At 36.6% G+C, this 23,516-nt stretch overlaps 1 protein-coding gene across 7 annotated transcripts in view; it reads right to left on the bottom strand.

Moving 5' to 3' along the window:
* Positions 1-23,516, bottom strand: part of add3a (adducin 3 (gamma) a) — a 106,178-nt gene that overhangs the window by 6,202 nt on the left and 76,460 nt on the right. For 4 of the 7 annotated variants that reach the window (XM_058759659.1, XM_058759661.1, XM_058759660.1 and 1 more), the window contains 13 exons: positions 21,716-21,854; positions 19,632-19,783; positions 19,097-19,177; positions 14,067-14,216; positions 13,791-13,934; positions 10,625-10,723; positions 9,344-9,517; positions 7,506-7,757; positions 5,904-6,020; positions 4,874-4,957; positions 4,693-4,710; positions 4,291-4,393; positions 2,614-2,691 (listed from right to left, as the gene is read on the bottom strand). In XM_058759659.1, coding sequence (XP_058615642.1) covers positions 2,614-2,691; positions 4,291-4,393; positions 4,693-4,710; positions 4,874-4,957; positions 5,904-6,020; positions 7,506-7,757; positions 9,344-9,517; positions 10,625-10,723; positions 13,791-13,934; positions 14,067-14,216; positions 19,097-19,177; positions 19,632-19,783; positions 21,716-21,854 — 1,591 coding nt within the window. The remainder of the gene's footprint in view (positions 1-2,613; positions 2,692-4,290; positions 4,394-4,692; positions 4,711-4,873; positions 4,958-5,903; positions 6,021-7,505; positions 7,758-9,343; positions 9,518-10,624; positions 10,724-13,790; positions 13,935-14,066; positions 14,217-19,096; positions 19,178-19,631; positions 19,784-21,715; positions 21,855-23,516) is intronic. The other 3 variants (XM_058759663.1, XM_058759662.1, XM_058759665.1) reach the window with 3 other exon arrangements.

Raw genomic sequence — 23,516 nt, 5'->3', positions numbered from 1 at the left:
GACATGATTACTCTGAGCTGTTTACAAAGCTCCGCTGCTTTTTAATTAGTTTTTTCCATGTAAATATGCGCTAGATGGACTTTGACCATCGCGCCTCGCAGCTTTTTGTTGCGCTTCTCCATTCATCAGGGCTGCGACTCTGCCTACTATTATGCGCATCTCGTGTTTATAAGAACAAAAAATTCTGATTGGCTAGTAATGTTAGTTTGGTTGAGAGTGAAAGCTGTGCTCCTCTCATACCACTGGTAGGCGAACTCATGAACTCCACAGTGATATCAACAAGTTTTTTTTAAATTTAGGATTTTTTTTTTTTTCCACAGCCAAACGCTGCACGCCGGAGATCCGGCAGGGTGCCGGAGAACTTTAAGCCCTGTGAATCTTATTTGTTTGTGGTGGTTAATTTTTTTTTTTTAAAGGTAAATTACACGGAAACATTATCTACTGATAATTATTACTGTTGTTTGGCAACCATAAAGATTTGTGCTAAAGAATTATTTTTAGAAGAATGTTGCAGGTTATTTATTGTATTATTAATAAAGTAAAATTATAAGAAAAATGAACAGTAATAATTACATTAAGTTACAATTTTTCTTAGCAAAAAAAAAAAAAAAGTTTTGCTAATGAATTTTATTTGTTTGAAATTGTGTTTGTTGTGGTTTTTATTTGTGTCATTTTATTATTAATTAAACTAAAATAAGAAAAATACACTTTACTAATGTAATAATTACATTAATTTGTAACGTGGCCAAAACTAACTTTATTCCATTGTTGTTGTTTTGTGGTGTTTTTTTGTTGTTGCATTATTGAATTAAAAAATTCTAAACTAATTATAAAACAAAAACTTAACAATAGTTTAAAAAAAATCTTTGAGAAGTTACAATGTTGCTGTTCCATAAAAAACAAAAACAAAACTATAGTTGAGAGCAAATGTTTGTGATTATTTTTTAATATTTTTTGTTGATTTTTTTATTTTATAAAAGTAATTAAATTATACTTTCACAATAATGATTACATTATCATATTGATACCCTGTGTGATAAAATTCCTGTAACTTGCAACTCATTGCTTTATTTTACAGAGTTAAACTTCATGGCAGGTGATTACTGCATATTTTATAAAATGTTTGAATATTTAATAAACAGATTTTTGAACATGAGATTCACATCCAAACTCATGATGCCCAAAGTTACAAAAGTTAATCATTGCATCAACTTTACAAGAAGCTCTGTGGCAACGCGTCCTGGCTCGAGTGTGACCTACACTTCAGATAAACATTGTTGAACGTGCCCTCAATTGTTGCCTGCTTACGGTTCATCACCGCTCACGTAATATGTCTGGTTGAGTAACCGGTGATTTTGATGCAACTGGTACAGAGTGACTGGGGCAAACGCTTCCTGTTTCTCCACCCAACAAGATACTTTATCCCGCTGTGTGTGAGAACACATATCAGTGTTTCCTTTGTTTATATAAGGCTTCATCTTCAGATTATTTAAAGGTCTCTACTGTGCTCCCCTCAAAAGTAGCTAGTTTTGTAAAGGCAACAGAAGAGCAAGGTAACATCCTGCAACATATCCTGCCAGAAAGTTTCGCAACAAGCAGGACAGTTTATAATAAACATTTTGAACCTACGGTTCCTGTTGACCAGTGCCATTTTAGTATTAAGTACTAATAATGCATTTATTTATATTTTGAAATCAATTTTAGTTTTATATTTTCACTTTGCATTTTTATTTTAGTAATTTCATTACATGCTTTTATTTTATTTTTTCAGTTCATTTTTATTTAAATAGTTCTATTTAGTTTTAATTTTTTTTAGTTTTTTTAGTACATTTCTCATTTAAAATGAGAAACATAAAATTAAATAACTAGCCAAAATTAGAAATGTTGCCTTGGTAGCTAACTTTAATATTATCATTTAATATTCTTATTTTATTTCAGCTTTACTTCAATTATTTTTAATGGTTACAAATTACAACTGAAATGAAAATAAATAAAAACTAAATATATAACTATAAAATTGACAAAACAACAAAATTACTAAATCAAAATGATATATATGAAAAATTATATATATATATATATATATATATATATATATATATATATATATATATATAAAACTGATTCATAATATTAATAAAAACTATACTACAACTGAAATAAAATGAATAAAAACTATACAGACATAAAAAAATAAAAACGACAAACACACAACAAAATTACTAAATCAAAATGAAAAAATAAATAAAATAAAAACTGATTCAAAATATTAACAAAAACTATAAAAGTATCTCAAATTTTTTTTCATGCAATATTTATATATTATCTTATTTCTGATTTACTTCAATTACCAAAAATGATTTTAAAAGTTTTAGCTCATACTTTGCATTGTTTCAGTATAATGAATTTCTCACGGCGTTTTCTTTCATTTTCCTCTTGAACCGTTACCTAGCAACCCTGGTAAACATTTGCAGCTAATATTGACATGATGTTATCATACTGCAGTTTGGAGCTGCATCTCTCACACACACACACACACACACACACACACACACACACACAGGTCACAGGTCACAGCTGAGTGAGACAGCCGGCTCTTTCAGTGTGCTATACCTTCTTTAGCGGGAGTGTTTTGCGGAGACACTGACTGAGAGAGTGTGGAAGCGTCGTCTGACGTGAGCTGCTCTTCATCTGCAGGAGTCAGTTGGTTAGTGAACAGATAGACAGACAGTTAGAGAAGTAAGACAGGTTAACATGCGAGGGCTCTCTCACAGCTCGCTGGACAGACATTCTTGGCTGTATGCATTCAAGTCAGTTCTGTGCAAGATGCACTGTATTGATTTTGAGCTACGAGGGGCCGAGTTACACCATTAGCATTGACTGGGTCATACATATATGTGATGTAGGGAACAGGAAACGAGGTGTTCTTAAAAGGAAGGAGGTATCATGCATCACAGTGGTCTTTATTTATTAGTTTACACCAGTTTGAAAGGTAAAACACTGTTTAAAGGTTTGGGGTTAGTAGGGATGTAACAATGCACCACTTGCTTTGTATCGCTGCTGTTCATAAGCAGAGAGTGAATGCGTGTCTCATTCAGCCCGTCTGCTGTTTTTGTTTAGTGCGAACATTTTATGTCGTAGTGTTTCACAAAGCTAATGTAGGGCCATTCTGTTTTGGCTTCAGATTTCTAAGTTATACAATCTTATTTAAATCAAACACTGCTCTTGTTGCATGTATCTCTGTTTGGATTGTGGTTAAAATGCAGTAGCCTTAGTTTATTTGAAGAGATTTTTTTTTTTTTAATTTGTGTTATTTATTTATTTGATTTGGGATTTGCTTAAAATGTTTTATTTGACATTTCAATTTCACAAAGAAATGTGCCGCATTTTGTCTGAGAAGTAACAAAAGGACACCTTATTTATAATTTGACTTCAATCTCATTTCGCTAATAAAAATCGTAAGAAAATATTATCGCGAAATCAGTATCATGAATCGCATTACATCACGAGTGAATTGTTGCATCCCTAGGAGTTAATTTTTTTGACGTCTCTCACAAGGGCTGGATTTATTTGGTCAAAAATACAGTAAAAATAGTAACATTGTGAAATATTACTACTCAAAAGAGCTGTTTTCTATGTAAATATATTTTCAAATATAATTTATTCCTGTGATCAAAGCTGAATTTTCAGCATTATTACTCCAGTCTTATTTCTATTTTAAATAAATGCTGTTCTTTGAAACTTTTTTAAATTAGTTTTTAAAGCAGTACATAAAACATACTTTATGATCCCATAAATACAAAACGTGTATATCTCCATTATGCATTTACAAATAAATATGTAGAACAGCCTATTTGTAGAAGGTCACAGCAGAATGTTTACAGAGGAAAAGAAAAAGAAGAAAAAAATAAAATAAAGAAAGAAATAATTAAATGGATACATAAAATGTATCCATTACTCCAGTCTTCAGTGTCACATGATCCTTCAGAAATCATTCTAATATGCTAATTTGCTGCTCAAGAAACATTTATTTTTATTAATTATCATTAATATTTTTGTGAAAACCATGATACATTTTTTTCAGGATTCTTTAATGAATAGAAAGTTCAAAGAACAGCATTTATTTGAGATGGAAACCTTTATAAATGTCTTTACTGTCACTTTTGGTCAATTTAATGTGTCTTTACAGAATAAGATGAGAGATAATTTACTTCTATATCTCTTACAAGCCCAAAACCATTGAAAGGTAGTGTAAAGAGGAGGTGTGAGAGACTCGTGAGCGTGTTTTACCATCTACTCGTTTCTGGTAGTCCTCCAGCACTTTCCCGCTCAGCTCGCTGAAGGGGTTTGGAGGAAGCGGTCCCGTCTGCTCCTCGTCATCGCCCGCGTACGGCTGCACGTGTGCGTGGGGGCAGAGCAGAAAACACAAAGTAAGACCCTCGAAGCGCACCTCGGTTATGAAATGAGTCACCATGACAAAAAGCACTCAAACACACAGACCATCAGATGTGTTGATCACTGTGCATTCGAAAGCAAGACAAGTCACAAATCCTCTAATATTACAACACAAAATACGAAGTGAGAACACCGCACATCCAAAACTATAAGATTTCAATGTAACAAGGAGTCATGCAGATTTCTCAAAAATGAAAACCATGACACAGTGACAAACAAAACTCCCTGGGATTTTACCTGGACTGGCGACTGTCCCTTAAAAAGAAAAACAGAGCTTCATAAGAGCCTGCTTTGAAACTTGAGGCCTTCCTTACAAACTGATGCTCATTTCACCAACGTTCACCTGTCTCTGAGAGGATCTGGCGCCACCTAGTGACAGGGATGTCTGTGTTTATTGTATTTTCGCTCTGACACTCACCGGCGGTCTTTCCACCACAATCCCTGCCAGCCGCTGTGACTGCGGTCCTGCTGTCATCATGTCAAACCGGTTCTGTTCGCGAATCTGAAACGATCACAAGAAAGCTCTTTAAGACTCAGTGACATCGATGAAATGGTGGATAAAGCCCCGTTCACACCAAGAACGATAACCATAAAGATAACTATATTAGCATCTACACCAGCAAACGATATCGTTTGTTTATTCTAATCACACGCTCGTCTGCCGCTTTAAATTCTCCAGCTCGTCATAGCAGGATGGATTCTGATTGGCTGTCAATGTTTTTATCTTTCATCAAAAAACGATCTGAAAGTGATTCCAACGATATCGTTTTTCTGTGCCTTTATCATTATAGCTGTGGTGTGGACTCATTTATTATTTAATATTGAGAATGATTTTTAGAACTGTATCTTTATAGTTATCGTGCTTGGGCCTTAAGAGTCCTGACTCTTAACAGACTGCGATCATGTGTTTCCATAGTTGTAAACCTAGCAAAGTTTTTACAGTTTCATTTTTTTTAAAAGTAATGTTCATTCATAACACATTGTTGGCATTAAAGGGATGGCTCACATAAAAAATGAAATTTCGGTCATTAACTCATTAACCTCAAGTTTTTATAAACCTGTATGAGTTTCTTTCATTTGGTGAACATAAAAAAAGATATTTTGAAGAATGTCAGCAACCAAACAGTTGACGGCAGCCATTGACTTCCATAGTATAGAAAAAATACATGATGGGAGTCAATGGCTACCAGTAGCTGTTTGGTTATTAACATTCTTCCAAATATCTATTGTGTTCAACAGAAGAAAGAAACTGATGTTTTGAAATGGCATGAATAAGTAATAATAATCTCACTATATTTTTTCTTTATTTGGAAAAATCACAGAAATACTATTTTTGATCTCCCACAGAAGTTTACCCAACTATGATGACTTGCACTTCTGAGAGCCCCGGAAATGTGAAAAGGATCCTTGAGCGAGTTTTAAACAGTCTGATCGCACTCATAACTCACTTTATTTCTCTTCTCCAGAACATCACTGGGGTTTGTGTTCATAGGAACAAACTGGTTGGGATCTTCAATGCGGATCGGAGTCCCGCTGGGGTTTCCACCGTCATCGGACTTCATCCACTGCAGAGGAGGAGTAAGAGAAAGAGATTTAGTACAAAATTCAGGAAAATAAAAACAGGCTGAGATTCTGAAGCATTTGAGAGCATTCAGAGTCGTTGTAAAAGTCTAGGGACTGCTGTTTTGAAAGAGTTGCCACAAAATGTTGAACTCATTCATGCAAACCACAAATTTCTACCATGAAAAACATTACACATTATAACAAATGCCTGCAGAGGGAGCCAACGGCCTGATGATTGTTTTACACTTTACTGCACGATCTAATCCTCCTTTAAAATTGACCAAACAACATTTCATTCAAATGTCCAAATCTTTAATCAGTTAAAGTTAACCACTTAATCAGAGCTGCTCTGAGAGTCAGATTCACCAACATTTCACCATTTTGGTTGATAAAAACTATCATCATATTTAAACAGAAAGTTCACAACATGTCAACCCTCAATATATTACTGCTGTACTGTAGATTGTACTTCTCAAAATAAACAATAATCAATTATTTTATAAGTCACAATTGTTGTAAACCATGTTTCCTGGTTTAATTTGAACAGAGAACCTCTGCAGTGCAGCAATTTGCCAAAAAGAACTTAAAATTTCAATTTGTTTACATTTTAAGATTAACTATAGATTAATTAAATTGTTAACGTCTTATGCCTTTAATTTGTATTACATCAAATTCAGAAAATTAAAATGGACATCAAATATTTCTAACAAAAGCAGCATTTCTTCGTACTCAATTGTAAAAGGTTTAATAAATGATTTCATTTTTAAAGTTTTATGAATGCAATGCATAAACACGTTTTTATTCGAATTTAATTAAACCATTAAAATGAAATAAATAAAACTGAATTCATATGGCTCCAAAGATGTAATATTTGTTCAACTTTTAATAAATTAGTGTTAAATTGTATATGTTTCATGATTTCAATTATCTAGACATGCTTTTTATTAATTACATTTAATTAAACCATTAAAAAAACAAAAAAAACAAAAACAAATTAAAACGGACCAGTTAAATTGGATAGGTTTCTTGATTTCTATTAATTAGACATGCCTTTTTAAAATCAACAACATTTACTTTAACCATTAAAATGGAATCCAGAATAATTAAAACTGAAAAACATGGAATTCAGAATAATTTCATAGGGCCCTAAAAATGCAGCTAAAGCTCTAATACTAAAGCCTGCACCACTAGAGGTCAGGAGGGAACTATGTTTGGCATCAGGCTCGAAGGCAGTGGTGGCCTCCAGTCAACTGACAGAACTTATATGAGGCTTCAAAAGTTTCCGTGATGACAGAAATATGAGTTCATTTCATCTGCTTTCAGGTATGCTCAGGAAATAACCACATACTTGCTCATCCACAAAATCCTTTCTGATAAGAAAGATTTACTACTTTAACAGCAATCCTCTTCTTTTTCATTCAAAAGGCTTTTAAAAACTGGACTGCACAAATCTCAGATGACCATAACAGAGATGAACTGAGCCTCACCGTGGTCCTGGTGCGGCCATTCTCCTCGCTCACCCCGTCCGACACGTTCACCTTCATGTAGCAGTTGGGTGAATTGAGCCAGCGTGTTTTCTCTCTCTGCTGTCGCTGCTGCAGTAACTTCAGAGGGAAGCGTGGAGTATCGTCGTCGTCGAACATGAACGCCGTCACTGTCGCAGGAATCTCCACTTCGCTCTTGTGCCGCAGCTTCTCCCGCACGATGGGGTGCCGGTACGTGTAGCCTGTCCTGTAACCCTGAAAGAAAAACAGAAATCTTTAGAATATACATCAAAAATAGAAAGTATGCAAAACAATTTTATAGTGGAAATAGAAAAACAAGTTTGCAAAAGAACACAATCCATAAATACTATGAACAAGAACTACAAATATGCACCAAACTATAAATAAATAAAAAGCACAAAGATGCAAATATAAATATAAATAATAAAAACAAACTAATCAAATTCTAGAAACCATAAAGATGAGACCTATTTGTATATTTCATTGCTTTTGGAGATCAATTACTCAAAGGCCTTTTATTAATGAGCTTAAATATATAATAAATAAAACAATTTTGTATAAATTAATACATTTTAATGAATAAAAATTAATTATGCTGTTCACATATACATATACATATATATATATATATAGATAGATAGATAGATAGATAGACACACAAAATATTTAGTACCTACACTTTTATGAAATGTTCATTTTAAGCTCTTTCATAAAAGTGTAGTTACAAGAATTTAACTTACTAGAATTTGACATTTGTAGCATTAAATATTTAAATAATAATACTATTAAATTTAATATTGTGTATGCATTAATATATACATTATAAATAATCTACATATAACTATATAATGATTTATAATGTATATATTAATACATACACAATAATAAATTTAATAGTATTATTTAAATATTTAATCATATAAAAAATTAAGTCAAATTAGTAACCATAAAAACAAAACTTATTCCTAAATCATTTAACTGCTTCAATTTATTTATATTTATATATATATATATATATATACACACACATATATACATACATATATACATACATACACACACACACACGTATATACACACACACACATACAAACAATTTAATAGCACAAAGTAAAAATGAAAAACTAGTTAAATTCTAGTAACTATAAGGACGAGATCTATTCTTAAATCATTTAAATGCCTTTTATGAATGAGATTAATGAATAATTCAACTGAATTGGTTTATATAATCAGCCGCTGCTTGGAAACTGACTTTGCAGAAAGAAATTACCAACTACAAAAGGCGCTTTTTTAAAAGTCCATCTGCGTTTCAAGCACATTATGTAACCAAACACTGAAACTCTCCAGCAGAAGCAGGAAAACCGTATCGATGGCTTACTGAGTGACACACCATATCATTATCATCTTCCACATCACTCCATTCTTCTGCCGCGGCCGAGAAAACAGACTTTCCACATGCTTGCGTGCTTCCCTATCTCACACGGACAGAGAGAGAGAGAAAACAGCAAGTCTGCACAGCTGGAGAAAGAGACGGACAGCAAGAATAGAGAGGAGTTTTAGCTCTCTCTCTTTACGCCCATCTCCGTTCGTCTGCCTAATAGGAGAGGAAGGAGGGCGGAAAAAGAAAAAGACTAAAAGACGAAGAAATAAGTGATTTTCCAGTCTCTCCGCTGTGATTATTCCTCTCAAACACAGCTGGACTGGTAGTAAGTAGTCATTTAGCAGACGCTTTGGTTTGGGCTCTTTTGGGCTCGACGGCTTGGTCTAAAGCGGAGTTCATATCCACTCGTCCGCTGTATCTGAATCACACAAGCACTTACCAGGTTGTCCAGCATTCTCATGAGCGACTCGAACTCCAGCTCTCCCAGCCTCCACTTGTGCTGAGAGCCCATGTTGACCCCGGCTTCTGCCACCCCCTGTGTCCGAGATTTGTACTTCTCCAGATCCAAGACGATCAGGTTCTCCACTCCTCCAGCGCACGAGAACGCATTCACCTACAGAGAAATGTGCAGATATTTTATTGAAATTTACTGCCGCATCAGCTTACAGACACATACAGATTCAACATTTAGTAACCAATACAAACTTATTACAAAATAAATACGAACATTTTTATTGAAATTCAACTTAGAAAAAAGACTGTAGAATATGCTGATACAGTACGATGCATGTCTCAGTGTACTACTACTACTACTAATTATTAAAATGGCATTTTTTAAGGAATATTTACACAAATTTTCCATGATTTAATTTTAAAAGTAAACCTGTTTGCACAGCAATTTGCCTTAAAATTAAAAGGGTTGTTTAATTTACATTTAATTAAACTACCAGAAAAATTAAATACACAACATAGAATTTCTGAAAAAACAAAAAATTCATAGGGACTTAATATTGTAAAACAAACAAACAAAAACAGACTGATTATTTAAACCATCGATATGGAACACAGAGAAAAAAAAAAAACAGCATTTGGGAGAAAAATAAAATGGAATTTGACCCATAATAAAAATAAAAACAACAACAAAAAATAAATAAATTCCATAAAAATTGCATAAAATTTAATGTTAAATTTAACCCTTGAACTGCATAAGTTTCATCATTTCAATTAATAAGACATGCTTTTTGATTACTAAAATTGAAATTAACCATTAAAACAGTGCCCAGAAAAATTTAAATGAGTAAAACAGAAAATTTAAAACAAGGGGGGAAAAAAAACCCTCTTATAAAAAATTAAATGGAATTTGGAGGAAACAAGTTTTTCTGGGTCCATCTTACAAAATAAGCCCTTCGAAGTTTGAGCTTCATTTGTAATCATTGTCTCATCACATTAAAACTTGGGCAGATCAAAAACATGTTCTACAGACAAGTTAGTGCTACAATACTAACATGTTGGTTGCTCTTTGCCCTTCAATAAATGCCTGCGAGTCAGTCTAGTATGGCCTATAAGATACTTTGTATACACAACTTGGTATAGTGATGTATGGCCATCAGAATTACCCAAACAGCACCAGAATTTTTTTTGGCCATGTGTACCTTTGTGTTTAAAAAGCATCACAAAAATGAAATAAACTAAAAGTCTAGGAGAATTAAGAAAGTTTCACCTGTATTTCGCAGGCAAACTGAGCGTTGTAAATGTAGTGAAAGGCCTCTTCAATGGTCTCCCCGAGAGCTACAACCCCATGATTCCTTAAAACCAACACCTGCAACACACACACAACACACACAACACATACGTAATTATCTTACACATTTACAAACTGCATTTTTCACTTTCTTTCTCAATGACATTAGCTATGTTTCCATCCAAAGTCACGAATTAAAGGCAAAATTGGAATATCGCATAAAAATTTGCGAATAAAGCACCATTTCCATCCAGTGAGTTGAAGAGAACAAAATCGTCACTGATTAAGTTGCGCTAAATATTATGAAGAAAAATTACATTTGGCGTAGTAGGAGAAGGCACTGTATATAAGAATTTTTGTATACAATAAATTACGAACTTCAGAGCGCGCAGGCGAAACGCGGTCATGTTATCTCATTTTCGGAGCCTGCTGTTTGGGAACGCAGTTCTGGGAGTTAATTATAACGAAGCACTTTGACGAGACTTTGCTCAAGTATTTTAGAATGATAAAACTAGCATTTCAGATGCTGTGCAATGAGTCCATCGGCTGGTCCAGTTTTATGCTGTCCCATCGCAAAGTCACATGTCTTATTTGATGCACAATTAAGGAATTTATTTGGTAAGTGTTTCCATAGTAGTTTATGCACGTTTTCTTACCAGATAAGAAATTTATCCAACTCGGGGTGAGTTCACACTTGTAGTTCGATTCGTTTGGTTCATCTGGTCCGGACCAAGAAGGAAAATTATACATTTGGTCCAGGTCCACTTAGCATTCACACTGGCATTTTTGACAGCGAACCTAAAGATACCCAAATTAAAAGGCGTAGTGATACATTCACAACCTGATTGGTCGGGTTGAATGACTAGCTCGATCTCACGGCAATTCCTACATATTTTACGAGGTGGCTAATTCGTATGAATTCATAAGACCTCACTTGTATAAATTAATATGATTTTTGCAAAATGACCTACACCTAATCCCGCCCCTAAACCGACCCGTCACTGGGTTTAGACAAATCATACAAAATCATACAAGTGAGGTCGTATGAATTCGTACGAATAAGCCAATGGTCGAGATAGCATTGGAATGACGTATATTTCGTGACGGAATTTGCCGAACACCCGAAACAAAAGGAAAAGGTGCGTTTGACTTAAAGCAGTGCTGTGGGTAAATGACAGTTTTAAGTTGAATACACCTAATGCTGTCTGCTAGACTAATTGCGCTCATTTCTGCTTGTATATGATTTTATGTTTACCACCTGCGAACTCACAAAGTGCTCATAAAAGGCCGTTTACCTCCTCGTTTGCCCTCTGCTCATTTTTGTTTTGGATACACCGCTTGTTCCCTTTATGAAATCATGTCGCATCTTGTCATTACTTCCTGTTTTTGGTTTGTTTAGAAGTATTTGGTCCATGTTGCATTCATATTTAATTCGAACCGCACGAGAGTTCGTTTGGAAGCGGACCGAGACCCATCTTTTTAGCGGTCTCGGTCCGCTTGTTTGATCCGCACCAGGGTTCAAACGAACCGCACTAACAGAGCAAATCGCACCAGAGTTCGTTTTAATTTAACCAAACATGACAAGTATGAACACATCAGTGGGGATTTATTTAAGACTGCAAGGGAAGCTCGGCTTCCCCTATAATGTCAAAAAATTAATGGTCAAATATATACTATTGTGTTAACATTTTATTGACTAAAAATGCGTTAGAACACGTTCATCTCGAAGACGAGCTCGTTCAGAATCAGCTACATATAGCAGGTCGGACTCGATTTCCTTCTCATGTATTCCCGTAGCTTCAGTGTATTTCTCTGTTGAAGCCTAGCGTCCATTGACTTCAATGGGGCTGCTTTGAACAGTTTTTTTCAGTGCTTCCAAACTAGACGGTCATTGGATAAATGCTGCGATTATGTCCCGCCCCCGGATGCTCAGCGTCTCTGGGGGTGAATGGAGGAGTGGGCTGGCCTGGACTCTGGGCTTCTGCGTGATGATTGGACGGTCTGTATCTCCTTTTGATTGACAGCGATTTTGTTCTATAAAAAGTCGCTGATGCTGAAGCTATTCGAGCTCAGTCCCATCGTGGCTTTGCACTTGGTTCTTATCAATCATTATATATATTTTTTTATTCATTTATAATGTTCTGTTTTAATATACATGCTGCTAACTCGGAAATTTCAAGATATGCGAGCAAAAAATGCTCCTGACACTTTTTGATTCACTAAGACATTCATAAAAACAGTCATTTGATTCGCTCCTGAAGGATTCAGCCGTTTTCAAAGAATCATTTGAATGACTCAGTGATTCAATCACGAACTTCTGCCACCTGCTGGCCGTTTTTAAGTTTCCCGTCTAAAAGTAGGCATATTACATTATTTTTCAACATATTTCTATATTCAGAATTTAGTATTTAAAACATTAATCTCATAACATTATGCAATTATAAATACAGTCTAAATGAATAAATGCCACATCTAAATCATGCAGCTTCTGTGCAGTGCTAAGATGAGTTTTTTTAGATCCTTTCATGGATAACAATAGCTAGTCATTCATTCACATTAATTAAGTATTCAGAGAATAATATTGTCTGTTTTCACTTACATCTATTTATTTATTAAATTTTGATTCATTTTGTAGAATTGAATTATAAATTAAGCTGGTATAGTATCGTAAGACATTTTTATGGTATCATGACAACCCTATTATACACCACATTCCTTGTTTCAGTTTAACCTAATTCCCACATTTCCTCCGTCGAGTTTAATATCTTTTTTTTTAGATTGTTTGTTCATTCATTCATTCATTCATACAGTAGGCTAGGCTAGCGTCACTGGAAAAGACGTCTAGTTGGTACGAAAGGGTCACGGAGCATTTTCTTGAAAAGGAACGTAGGGCAGGATTTACATATAAATAAATGGACAATTTTTATGATGTAGGCCGAAAATGAGCTTCCCCTCTTTAAAAGACCAGCAGCCGCCACTGGAACACACCCTTAGTTGAACGCATGTGTTTTGTTTTGCGCATTTTTAGAATTTATGCTCATCTTGGTGTTTCCATCCAATGTATTTTTTTATGAGATATCCCAAAATGTGCATAAAAATAGGTGGATGGATACATAGCTATTGACAAGCACAGGAGGTAGTTTACCTTCGTTGATGGTCCGAGTGCTTTCTGCAGCTCTATGCGCTCCTCTTGCTCGTCCAGACTGCCTTGGTAGTTGTAATAGGCAATGTCACCCAGGATCAGAGCCTCCTGAGAGATGGGCAGAAGGCCGCACTTCATAGACGACACCTGACATGGCAGAAGAGATCAATGCAAGTCATGGTGATTTACAGCTATAATGCAAATTTCAGCTACATATTACTTTGGAACTGTTGATAGCGCATGTGGAGCAGAAGCAGGTGTGACTGGACGGATACTTACGGCAGCAGCGGCCGGTGTGCGTATGTGAATGACGCAGCGCACGTCGGGTCTCACGGAGTAGATGGCAGCGTGAGGGCTGAAGCCAGCCGGGTCGATCTGCAGGTTGGTGGAGCCCTGATCGATCACGTCACCGAGAATATTCACCTTCACCTGGAGAACCAAAGAAACACAATGTAGTTTATCACTGAACACTGTAAAAATGTAGGCTAAAGACATTGAACCCTCCTAAAACCCAAAAAACTGTGAGGCTACACAAGCTTTATTAAAGAAATTCATATTAGCACAGATACAGCATCTGATCGCTCTTTATTCCCACATCCTACACCATCTCTCATTTCCTATTAATCCTGACACTGTGCACCTAATCAGGAAGGAACCGTCATCTGAGATAAACTGAGAACCGGTGGATGATTCGGTTAATGTTTTAAATAAGCCTCCAGTTCCTGGTATCGTCAACAGATGATGACCAATGGGGAAATGCTCCAGGAAGTTTACAGCCCGATTAAGCTGATTTACACTAACGTTCAAAGGTTTGGTGTCAGTAAGATTTTGGTATTTAAGAAATTAATATTTTCTCCAGCAATGATGCATTTAAATTGATCAAAAGCGACAGCAGAGACTGTAGAGAATTTCAAGTAAATGCTGTTCTTTTAAACTTTCTATTTATCAAAGAACCTTAAAAAAAAAAAAAAATTACCTCACTTTCCACAAAGAATAATATGAACTTTTTTTTAACATTGATAATAACCAGAAATGTTTCTTCACCAGCAAATCATATTAGCATGATTTCTGAAGGGTCATGTGACACTGAAGACTGAAGTAATGATACTGAAAACTCAGTTTTGCATCACAGGAATAAGTTACATTTTAAAATATATTCAAATAGAAAACAGTTTTTTTTTTTTTTTAATTGTAAAAATATTTTGAGATATTAGTTTTTACTGTATTTTTGATCAAATAAGTAGACTTGATGAGCATAAGAGACTTCATAAGCTTAAAAAAATCCAAACTTTTAGTATTAACTAGTATTAGCATTAATTATTCATTAATCATCGGTTGTGTGTGAGTGAATGAAGGTGCTTGTGCACATCTGATTCCTCTAGAGCTCTGACTGAATATCAAATTGCATCACAAGCTTGCCCTGTAACAGGCCACCCAACATGCCTTTTCACATGCTTGTCGATGCCACACCCCATATCACTACCAACTTAAAATAAACATACTGTCCCGCTGCTGTTAATGAGCTTAGAATGACATCCAACCTCATACAGATCATATATATACACAGCTACTAATATCATGTGACTGCTCTGACACAAAAACATACTCCCCACCTTTCTCATGCAATTCTTACTGCACCGGTTACTAGCACATCCCCACAGGAAGTTGGTCCACTTCTTTACGGACATATCTGCTGTATTATGCCACCACACTAATGCTAATGGACTGAAACAAGACCTAGCTGTTCTCTCATGAGATCTTGCGAAATCTTGCATCTCATTTGGAGAGAGAGTTGTTGATTAAAGATGGTTTTAGTTTCTGATGTAATAAATGGTAAAAGTAGGGTAAATCCCTGAGGAAAACTAAACTTATGCTTTAACCAGTGTGGTTTGATTTCTGTTGTCATCTTTCTTATAAAACAGTCCAGCAAAAGCATGACTATAATCATCTTTATAAATAAAGCACATTCCTAGATTTGAAATAAACACATTTAACTGGGCACATAAAAAGCATAAAAAAGAAAAACACAAAACTACAAGTTACATTTCCTGTTACATGAACAGTTGGAACAGTTTACAGCAGTTGCTCCACAGACATGAAATCTCATGCCACATTATGTAAGAGTTACAGTGATGCTTGCTTTAGCAAAACTCTACTAATCAACATGGTTCATACCTGCGGTTAGGGATTTGAACAATTCTTAAGGTGCGGCCACATTTACTGTTTTCGGGCAGGTTTTCATGGGTAAAATCCAGTCGTTTCAATAGAAATGCATGGCATTGGGAACTTCCCCATGCAATTTTCGCAACAGGTTCAGGTTGGATTCACAATGTTGACCAACAGAAAGCTGCTTGTTTTGAAAGTGACGTCTGTGTGAGATGTGCTTCATACATTGAAACAATACTGACATTATATAATGGACATTTTTAGCCTGCAAAACTTCGCTAATGTGTCCACACTTTTATTCTTAAGTAGTTTTAAACTTTGGTGCGTAACTCATCCTGCACAATGTGCGCTATGGACATTAATGATACCCCAAATTGTGTTTTTTTTTTATTTTATTGTATATTGAAGGAAAGGCCCTAGTGATTTCAAGAGACCAGAGGTTGTGTCCCAAATGACATACTATATAATGATACCATAGGTGCATCCCAATTTGAATATTAATGTACTATTCTAAGCCATTTTGTAGTGTAGTGCAAGTAGCTACAGTGCAAAATAAACATGAATGAACATCAGAAGGTATCTTGTTTCAACCGCGAAAAGACGTCAATGCACGCCATTTTTCAAGTTCAAGTCCACCGAATCTACTCTCAAGCCTGGTTTGTTTGTCGGACAAATATGACAGATTAAGCATTATGATTGGTCAGATCTCCTATCAATGAAACTTACTACACAGCACTGCATATAAAATTCATACACTACATGGCTGAGTACATATTGCATAAGTATATGGTGTATAAATGCACAGTGCATAATTTGGGACACAGCTTATGCACTATATACTCAACTGTCTAGGAATTATTAATTATATAAGGTTATTTTGCCATCCAACACCATTCTGATGGTGATCATACAGTTCATTAAGTGTATCATCCAGGTATTTGAAGTGAAGAGAAGTTTTCTTTTTGGAATTATTACTAATATCGAATTATCACACTATTTATACCACAAAATGGCTTTGAAGAGTGCACAAGTAACCAAATTAGGACACACCTATAGAAGCTTGGCTCTTTTGACTACCCACAACACCCCTGCATCAAGACAGTGCGTTTTGCAGACATTTCTCTTCAAGAAGTGCTAAAATCTAGTGCTAATTTAATGTTGTTCTCTGTTAAGCGGGTTTAGTGAACTAATGAGTGTAGAAGAGAGAGTGTGAACGTGAGTGATCGTGTGGAGGGTTAATAAAACTCTGACCCAGATTGCTGGCCTCGTTCCAGCGGGCACCGTCCCCAAGGCCCAGCCCACAGTAGAGGAGAACTGGAGCTCTGAATGACTGTGTCAGCAACGCTGAGATCTCGCTCTATCGCTCTCATTCACACAGAGACAAAAAATCCTGTGTGTTCTGACTATGCAAAAGAGTTCGGTCTTTATCTAACTCTAAAACACACTGTCCACGCAAACAAAAAGAAACTGGACAAACCTGTACTGGCTTTGATCCATGCATAAGAGGTCAACATGGACCTATTATAAATTACCAAAAAATCTGATCTGCCCTTATCCTGAAATGGCACAATGACTGAGTGTATTTTTCATGACCGTGAAAAATGTGTTTGTGGCAGTAGTCGTAACTCAAGCCCAAACACAATTCAGCATAGCGCTGCATTAAAAACAGCATTAGCCAGCACAAGAGTGCAAGTCAGATGCGGATACTGCCGCTGCTCGCCTCAGGTGCTTTCAATTCTGTTTACGGAGTCATAAATGCTGCAGGCAGGAGGACAAATGTGATTCACAAATCTGTTCCAGTGTTAAATCACATGATTGGCAGGAATTTGTCAAAACAGCATCCACCACGAGCAGCGTGTCAAAACTCATTAATACGCCAGCGGGAGAGAAAAACGCTCAAAAGCGAAACCTCAAGAACTGGTTCGGTTCTATTCGTCACCAACTAACTTGTGGTTTGCAGATATGAGCCATAAGTGAACTCTTAGCAAGGGCGTAAATGCAGTCGCAAATGCTTGTATAAACTTGATATGTGCACTTTTGTTATATGGCGGTAGTAAAAAAAAAAACCTTAAAAAATGTGTTGTTATTAGGCTAGTTAGCTATAAACATTAAAAGCTTTGACTTTAACAGAATCTGATTTGACTCCAGATCCAGTGTGAACAAGTGTAGACAAACACCTTGAGCGTTTTTGCACAAATTAATTGGTCCACAAGGTGGCAACAATATCTAGGGCTTTTTCACACTTGAAAAAAGCCAGAAGAGACTGAACGATAAACTATGAGCGCTTGTGTGGGTTAAGAGATACACGCAATTCTAGTTAAAATGAGTACAAAGATATTTTTAACCGTTCGTAACTTCTGGAGAGATATAGCACAGACACTGGACAAAGATGATATTTTCTAGTGCACTCTAGTGGGTCGAATACCTGTGTGTGCACGTGCTATCAAATGGTGTATTGGCTAAGCATTCACGTCAAAACTTAAGTATACCTTGGGCTTTTTTGCCGGGGTTTTCCAGGACCAGGATTAAGAACCACCGCAATACGATTACAAAATAATAAGCATGAACAACTACAGGCACTAAAAGCCTCCGACGGACATGAACACACAGGCTAGTACAAATCCAAAACCCACTCTGAGATTTCAAAGAAATAACCGGCTGATTAAGCACTCGTCAAACATTGGCAACAAGCACTGAGCTCAGTCAAGGTCTGCCAATGCATTCCCTCTGTGCACAGCACATATCAGATTGCAAAAATCCCAAACACACAAAGGAAAACACATTATTAAGCTCTAGGCAATATTATTGTCTAATTAATAATTTAAACAGACTGATAGACCACAAAAAAAAAAAGAACAAAAAAAAAGCCAAAGCAGCACAAAATAGAAGCTGAAGCTATCACAACAGAAATATTAAGTAATTATTTATCATTCAATCAACATAATATGTAACTAAGGAATGAATTATGATGGTAAGAACCGCACAAGCCTGAATCTAATCTATTTTAAGTCTTACTGGAATGTGAGTTCAACTAAAGCCACCACTCAAAGTGACCCCGGCAGCCCTGTGGTGTGATGCTCGAGCCGTTCCCAGAACCACTATCAGGCTCTGCCGTGATAATGCAAGACAGACATTTTGTTTACCAGATTGGACGCAGAGGCCTCAGCGAAGGACAGTCCTCTGGGGATGATGAGGATATGATCCTGCTCTTTACTGACACGAACCTATAAGTTTAAAAAAACAACAACAAAACAAATAAGCAGCTGTTTTTCCTCTCCTGATCAAGTTAGCTCAGAATTTCTTCATCTATTCCAACAGGCATCCAGATACTCAAAATTTGACATTTCCTTATTTAGCACACCCTGTTAAGCTAATCAGCATGAGTGCAGATGCTGGAACTACAGCATTATGAAGACAAAAAGTGGACGTGTATAATTTAATAACAACAATTTAATTTGATAATGAATGGGAAAGCAGATATCTTTCTCCATGTATTAAACTGGGAGTGTCTGATTAGTGGAACTATAGTTTATCGCCTGCAGGAATGGATTGCGAAAAGCTGGATTAAACAATGTACATCATTCACTTTCACTTCCTTGTTCTACAATATTGACACCAACAACAAGTATAATATTTAATCTGTGGCAGCGATATTAATGATATAAAGCTGTGCCTTACTGTAACGTAACAGCTTGTGAAGTGGGCCCAACTGAACAGGTCCACTAGTCTGTAGAGGCTGGCCAGTTTACAGCGGATCTGTTTTTCTCCCTTCACCATAGTACTGGACTCCATGCTGAACATGTCGTTTATTGGGGTCACCATGCCCAAACCTGAGAAAATAAGAGCAACATGGGACAATTCAAGAACGGGTTTGAACCATTTTATAAGAAGGACTTCACTTAAAGATTTATTAGCCCACTTAAGCGCACAACTTGAAATTGAACATTTCTATACTGCCGTCATGGGAAAATGGACAACAAACGAGTGTAAATCGATACCTTGATACTAATCAAACTCAGACTAAATAAAGCAAGTGCTGTGTCCTGATTAACTGATAACACCTCAAGTGTGACCATGAAACACTGATATGCCTGAATCTAATAAAGATGTTTCAGTTAGACTGATGTAGTTTATACAGCTAAAAACACTGCTGTAATCAGTTTACCATAGCTTATTTAGAACCTTCAGGGATTCTGGTCAAAGAACAGTAAGGAAATCCAATAACAGTTATATAAAGAAACAAACAAACAAAAAAAAACTAAACTCAATTCAGCCACACAATAGATCCAGCTACAAAAAAAACACAGTCAGCACTTCACATCTAGAATACTCAGACTTTTTAGAATGGCAGTTTGTATATTACAGAACTCTAGTTGCAAAAAACATTCTAGAACTCATTCTAGAGCTCCAGTTGCTTACGTATTCCATTGAGTTTCACTTGGCTACATGTTCCAGAACTCACTTAAGACCTCCAGTTATCACAAGCATCAGGAATCATCCTCAAACTTTAGTTTACTTTCCATTCCAGAACTTTCTTGAGCTTGACTAAACCTTCCAGAATTCGTTGTTAAACTCCAGTTCACCAAACATTTTAGAACTTAACCTTGAACATTCCAGAAACATTCATCCTTGAACTTCATATGACTAAATGTTCCAAAAGTATTTCCAGAACTCCACTTTACTAAACATTTGAGAACTCATTCTAGAGCTTCAGTTGACTAAACATTATGTAATCTTTGAGCTCCAGTTAACTAAATGTTCCAGAAACTCATTTCAGAACTCATTATAGAACTCCAGCTGGATAAATCTAGAGCTCAGTATACAGCACAAGATTGAGAACTGATGCTTTCAAAACCTCATATGTGTGTGTGTGGCCTGTTTTTGCAACTTTGTTTACATAAATGGCGTGGGCAAAGAGAGGATGTCATTGCCATTTTTATATCTAAATAAACTATCAAAGTCTTATTTCTAAATCTCACACCCTTCTCCATTATATGTCGTTGATTATGCTCTAGATCTGTGCATAGTCTATAGCAGTGGTTCCCAACCTTTTTTTCATGGGCCCCCCCTACATACACATATGATAATCTTCGCTGAATTCAAGCGCTTCTCACTGGATCTCACAGCGCTGTTTAGTGGTCGCGTGATCTGCTGTAGTCAGTGCGCTCTGCGCTGTGCCGCTGTTTGAACCGAGCGTATATGGTCCGTGTGGCGCGGTTCAAAAGAGTAGTGCCGTTTTGTTCCGCTTTTTCCGTATAAACATCACATTGAATGTTTATCGAACTTGTTTTAGAGAGGAAAATTATATCACTATAATTGTAGCTATCATTTTATCGCCTAACCCAACCTCAAAGTATATCTGCTCCCGCGCCCCCGCTGTGAACTCTGGCGCCCCCCAGTTTGGGAACCACTGGTCTATAGACACCTATAAAATTTAGGCTATGACTTTGAAATGTACAGAGAGCACTGAAAGGGGTTCACTGAAGTTCTACTGATTAGTTCCGCATAGCAGAGCGCAGAGAGAAAACAGATACATGCGTGGATGGGGTGATAAAGGAGGAAGAAGATGAAAGAATGCAAAGGCTTTCCTGAGTCGGCTAGTCGTATTTCCTCCCTCAATGTCTGTTTATGGGAATATCTGTCATTTAGCGACCTGTATAACTCTGAACAGGTGGAGGAGTGGGGCAGTCTGGGACATCGGAGGACTGGAATGTTGCAATCTGTTCCTGTGTAAATGAGCCACACTATGGTGTGATACTCACTGAGGGGGGAGGTGGAGAAGCCAGCTACGGAGCTGGCCATGAAGAAGTCTGCGATCTGCTGCAGAGCGAGCAGTCCTGTGGGGTTGTTCCCCTTGTTCATCTGTTCCTGGATCAGTCCCTCTAGCTCATCCCTAAACGCCTGAAAGAGAAAGAAAACACGAGATTAGAGATGACTCACACATGGTAATGAGAGATGGACACAGAGCTGTAATCCTCTCACGCTCCTGCATGTTTAAACCTTCTGTACTCAGTTTTTTCCACTTGTATCTTGATGACTAGTTAAGTCTATTAACCCATAGGCCTACTCCACTTACTCTGAAGAACTGAAGTAGACTCTCTACAGAAAAACAAGGTAGTGAAGGATGAAAGTACCATCTTAAATTCTTTGGGTGCGTCCAAAATCCATTTTTAATCTATTGGAACAGTTTATTTTCAGTGTGTAGGGAAGAAAACCATCCGTAACTGGTTTAATAAGCAGTACTAAGCTCTTCTGTATGAAACTCTGTCATTCTACACACCTGCTTGGAGTCTCAGGCACAGGGTGATCAAAGAGCTCAGACGACACAATGAGTCGCAGCATAAACAGACACTGACAGAGCACTCAAACTGACACAATGCCTCAGTTACAATGACTGCTCTTTCTTACTGTACAGAGACTTACAGACTTGTCTTATTAACAGATGTGAACTGAGGCATGTACAACTTCACTCGGCACTGTATTAGAGATTGGTGAGATACAAACATGCAAAGAGTATGCAAAGATAAATATGCATATCAGAAAAAGGAAGGTAAATTAGTCTCAGCAGGCACGCTCTGTTCACTGATGGTCTGATGCATTTTGCACACAAAATGTCAAGCAGTAGTACAAATCTGAACTGATTGGTTTTATGCAAACTGCAGGTACTGGGATAAATAATGGCTTTTTGAAGTTGTGTTTATATGGTACCGGATTGCAATAAACATCAATGAATCACTAGATTTGCCAGGTTATTGGCATCAAATCTTTGAGAGACACTTTGGGGCACTTAGAAAAAGTTAACATTCACAAATAGAAATATTTTGCTTTGAACGTAAAATAATTTTCAAAAACTTTTTTTCCCCCCTGTTTACCATAGCAGTGCTTCCCATTCATTAATTAGACTGTGGAGTATATTTATACTCCTCATTATAACATAAAAGGTCTTTAACATTGTGCTTCGTGCAATTGCTTTGACAAAGTGTCCGTCAAACGAACGTAATATATCTGTATCCCCTCATCAAGTCTGTGTGCGCTTGCTTGTTTGCTTGTGCCCCCGAACCCCCCTAGAGGGACCAAGGTCCACCCACCACAGTCTCACAAAATCCTGTGGGAAACACTGCATACATTCCACTGATTTCCACAGTCACAGTCGCCAAGCAGCCACAGGGAAGTGGGCATGGTGTTTGCGTATCCATGTGCAGGCCGTCCCTGCCAAACTCTCAGTGACTTTGTGTGTGTGTGTGTGTGTGTGTGGGTCAGTGAAGTTCACTGGGGCTTGATTTCCTAATCTAGGGTGAAACAAACTACACGGGAAGCAAATTAAATTGGCCCTTAAGTTTGTTTGGATTTGAATGAGAGCCTCATTCAAACATACACAGAAAAAAAGAAAAAAAAGAAAAAAAAGAAAGAAGCCATAAATTCATGACATTAATGCACATGTAATAACCCAAAACAAAGTTACGGTAAGGGGTTGCGAATCTTAACTGTAAAAGTGAAGCACATTAACAGCTGTTCTGTGACATTTTGCCCAAATTTCACTGCAGCCTTAAAGGCATAGTTCAC

The sequence above is a fragment of the Onychostoma macrolepis genome, chromosome 22 (assembly GCF_012432095.1).
Source record: "Onychostoma macrolepis isolate SWU-2019 chromosome 22, ASM1243209v1, whole genome shotgun sequence".
Taxonomy (NCBI): domain Eukaryota; kingdom Metazoa; phylum Chordata; class Actinopteri; order Cypriniformes; family Cyprinidae; genus Onychostoma; species Onychostoma macrolepis.
Note: the sequence above shows the minus strand (reverse complement) of the source record. Positions and strands in the feature narration are given on the sequence as shown.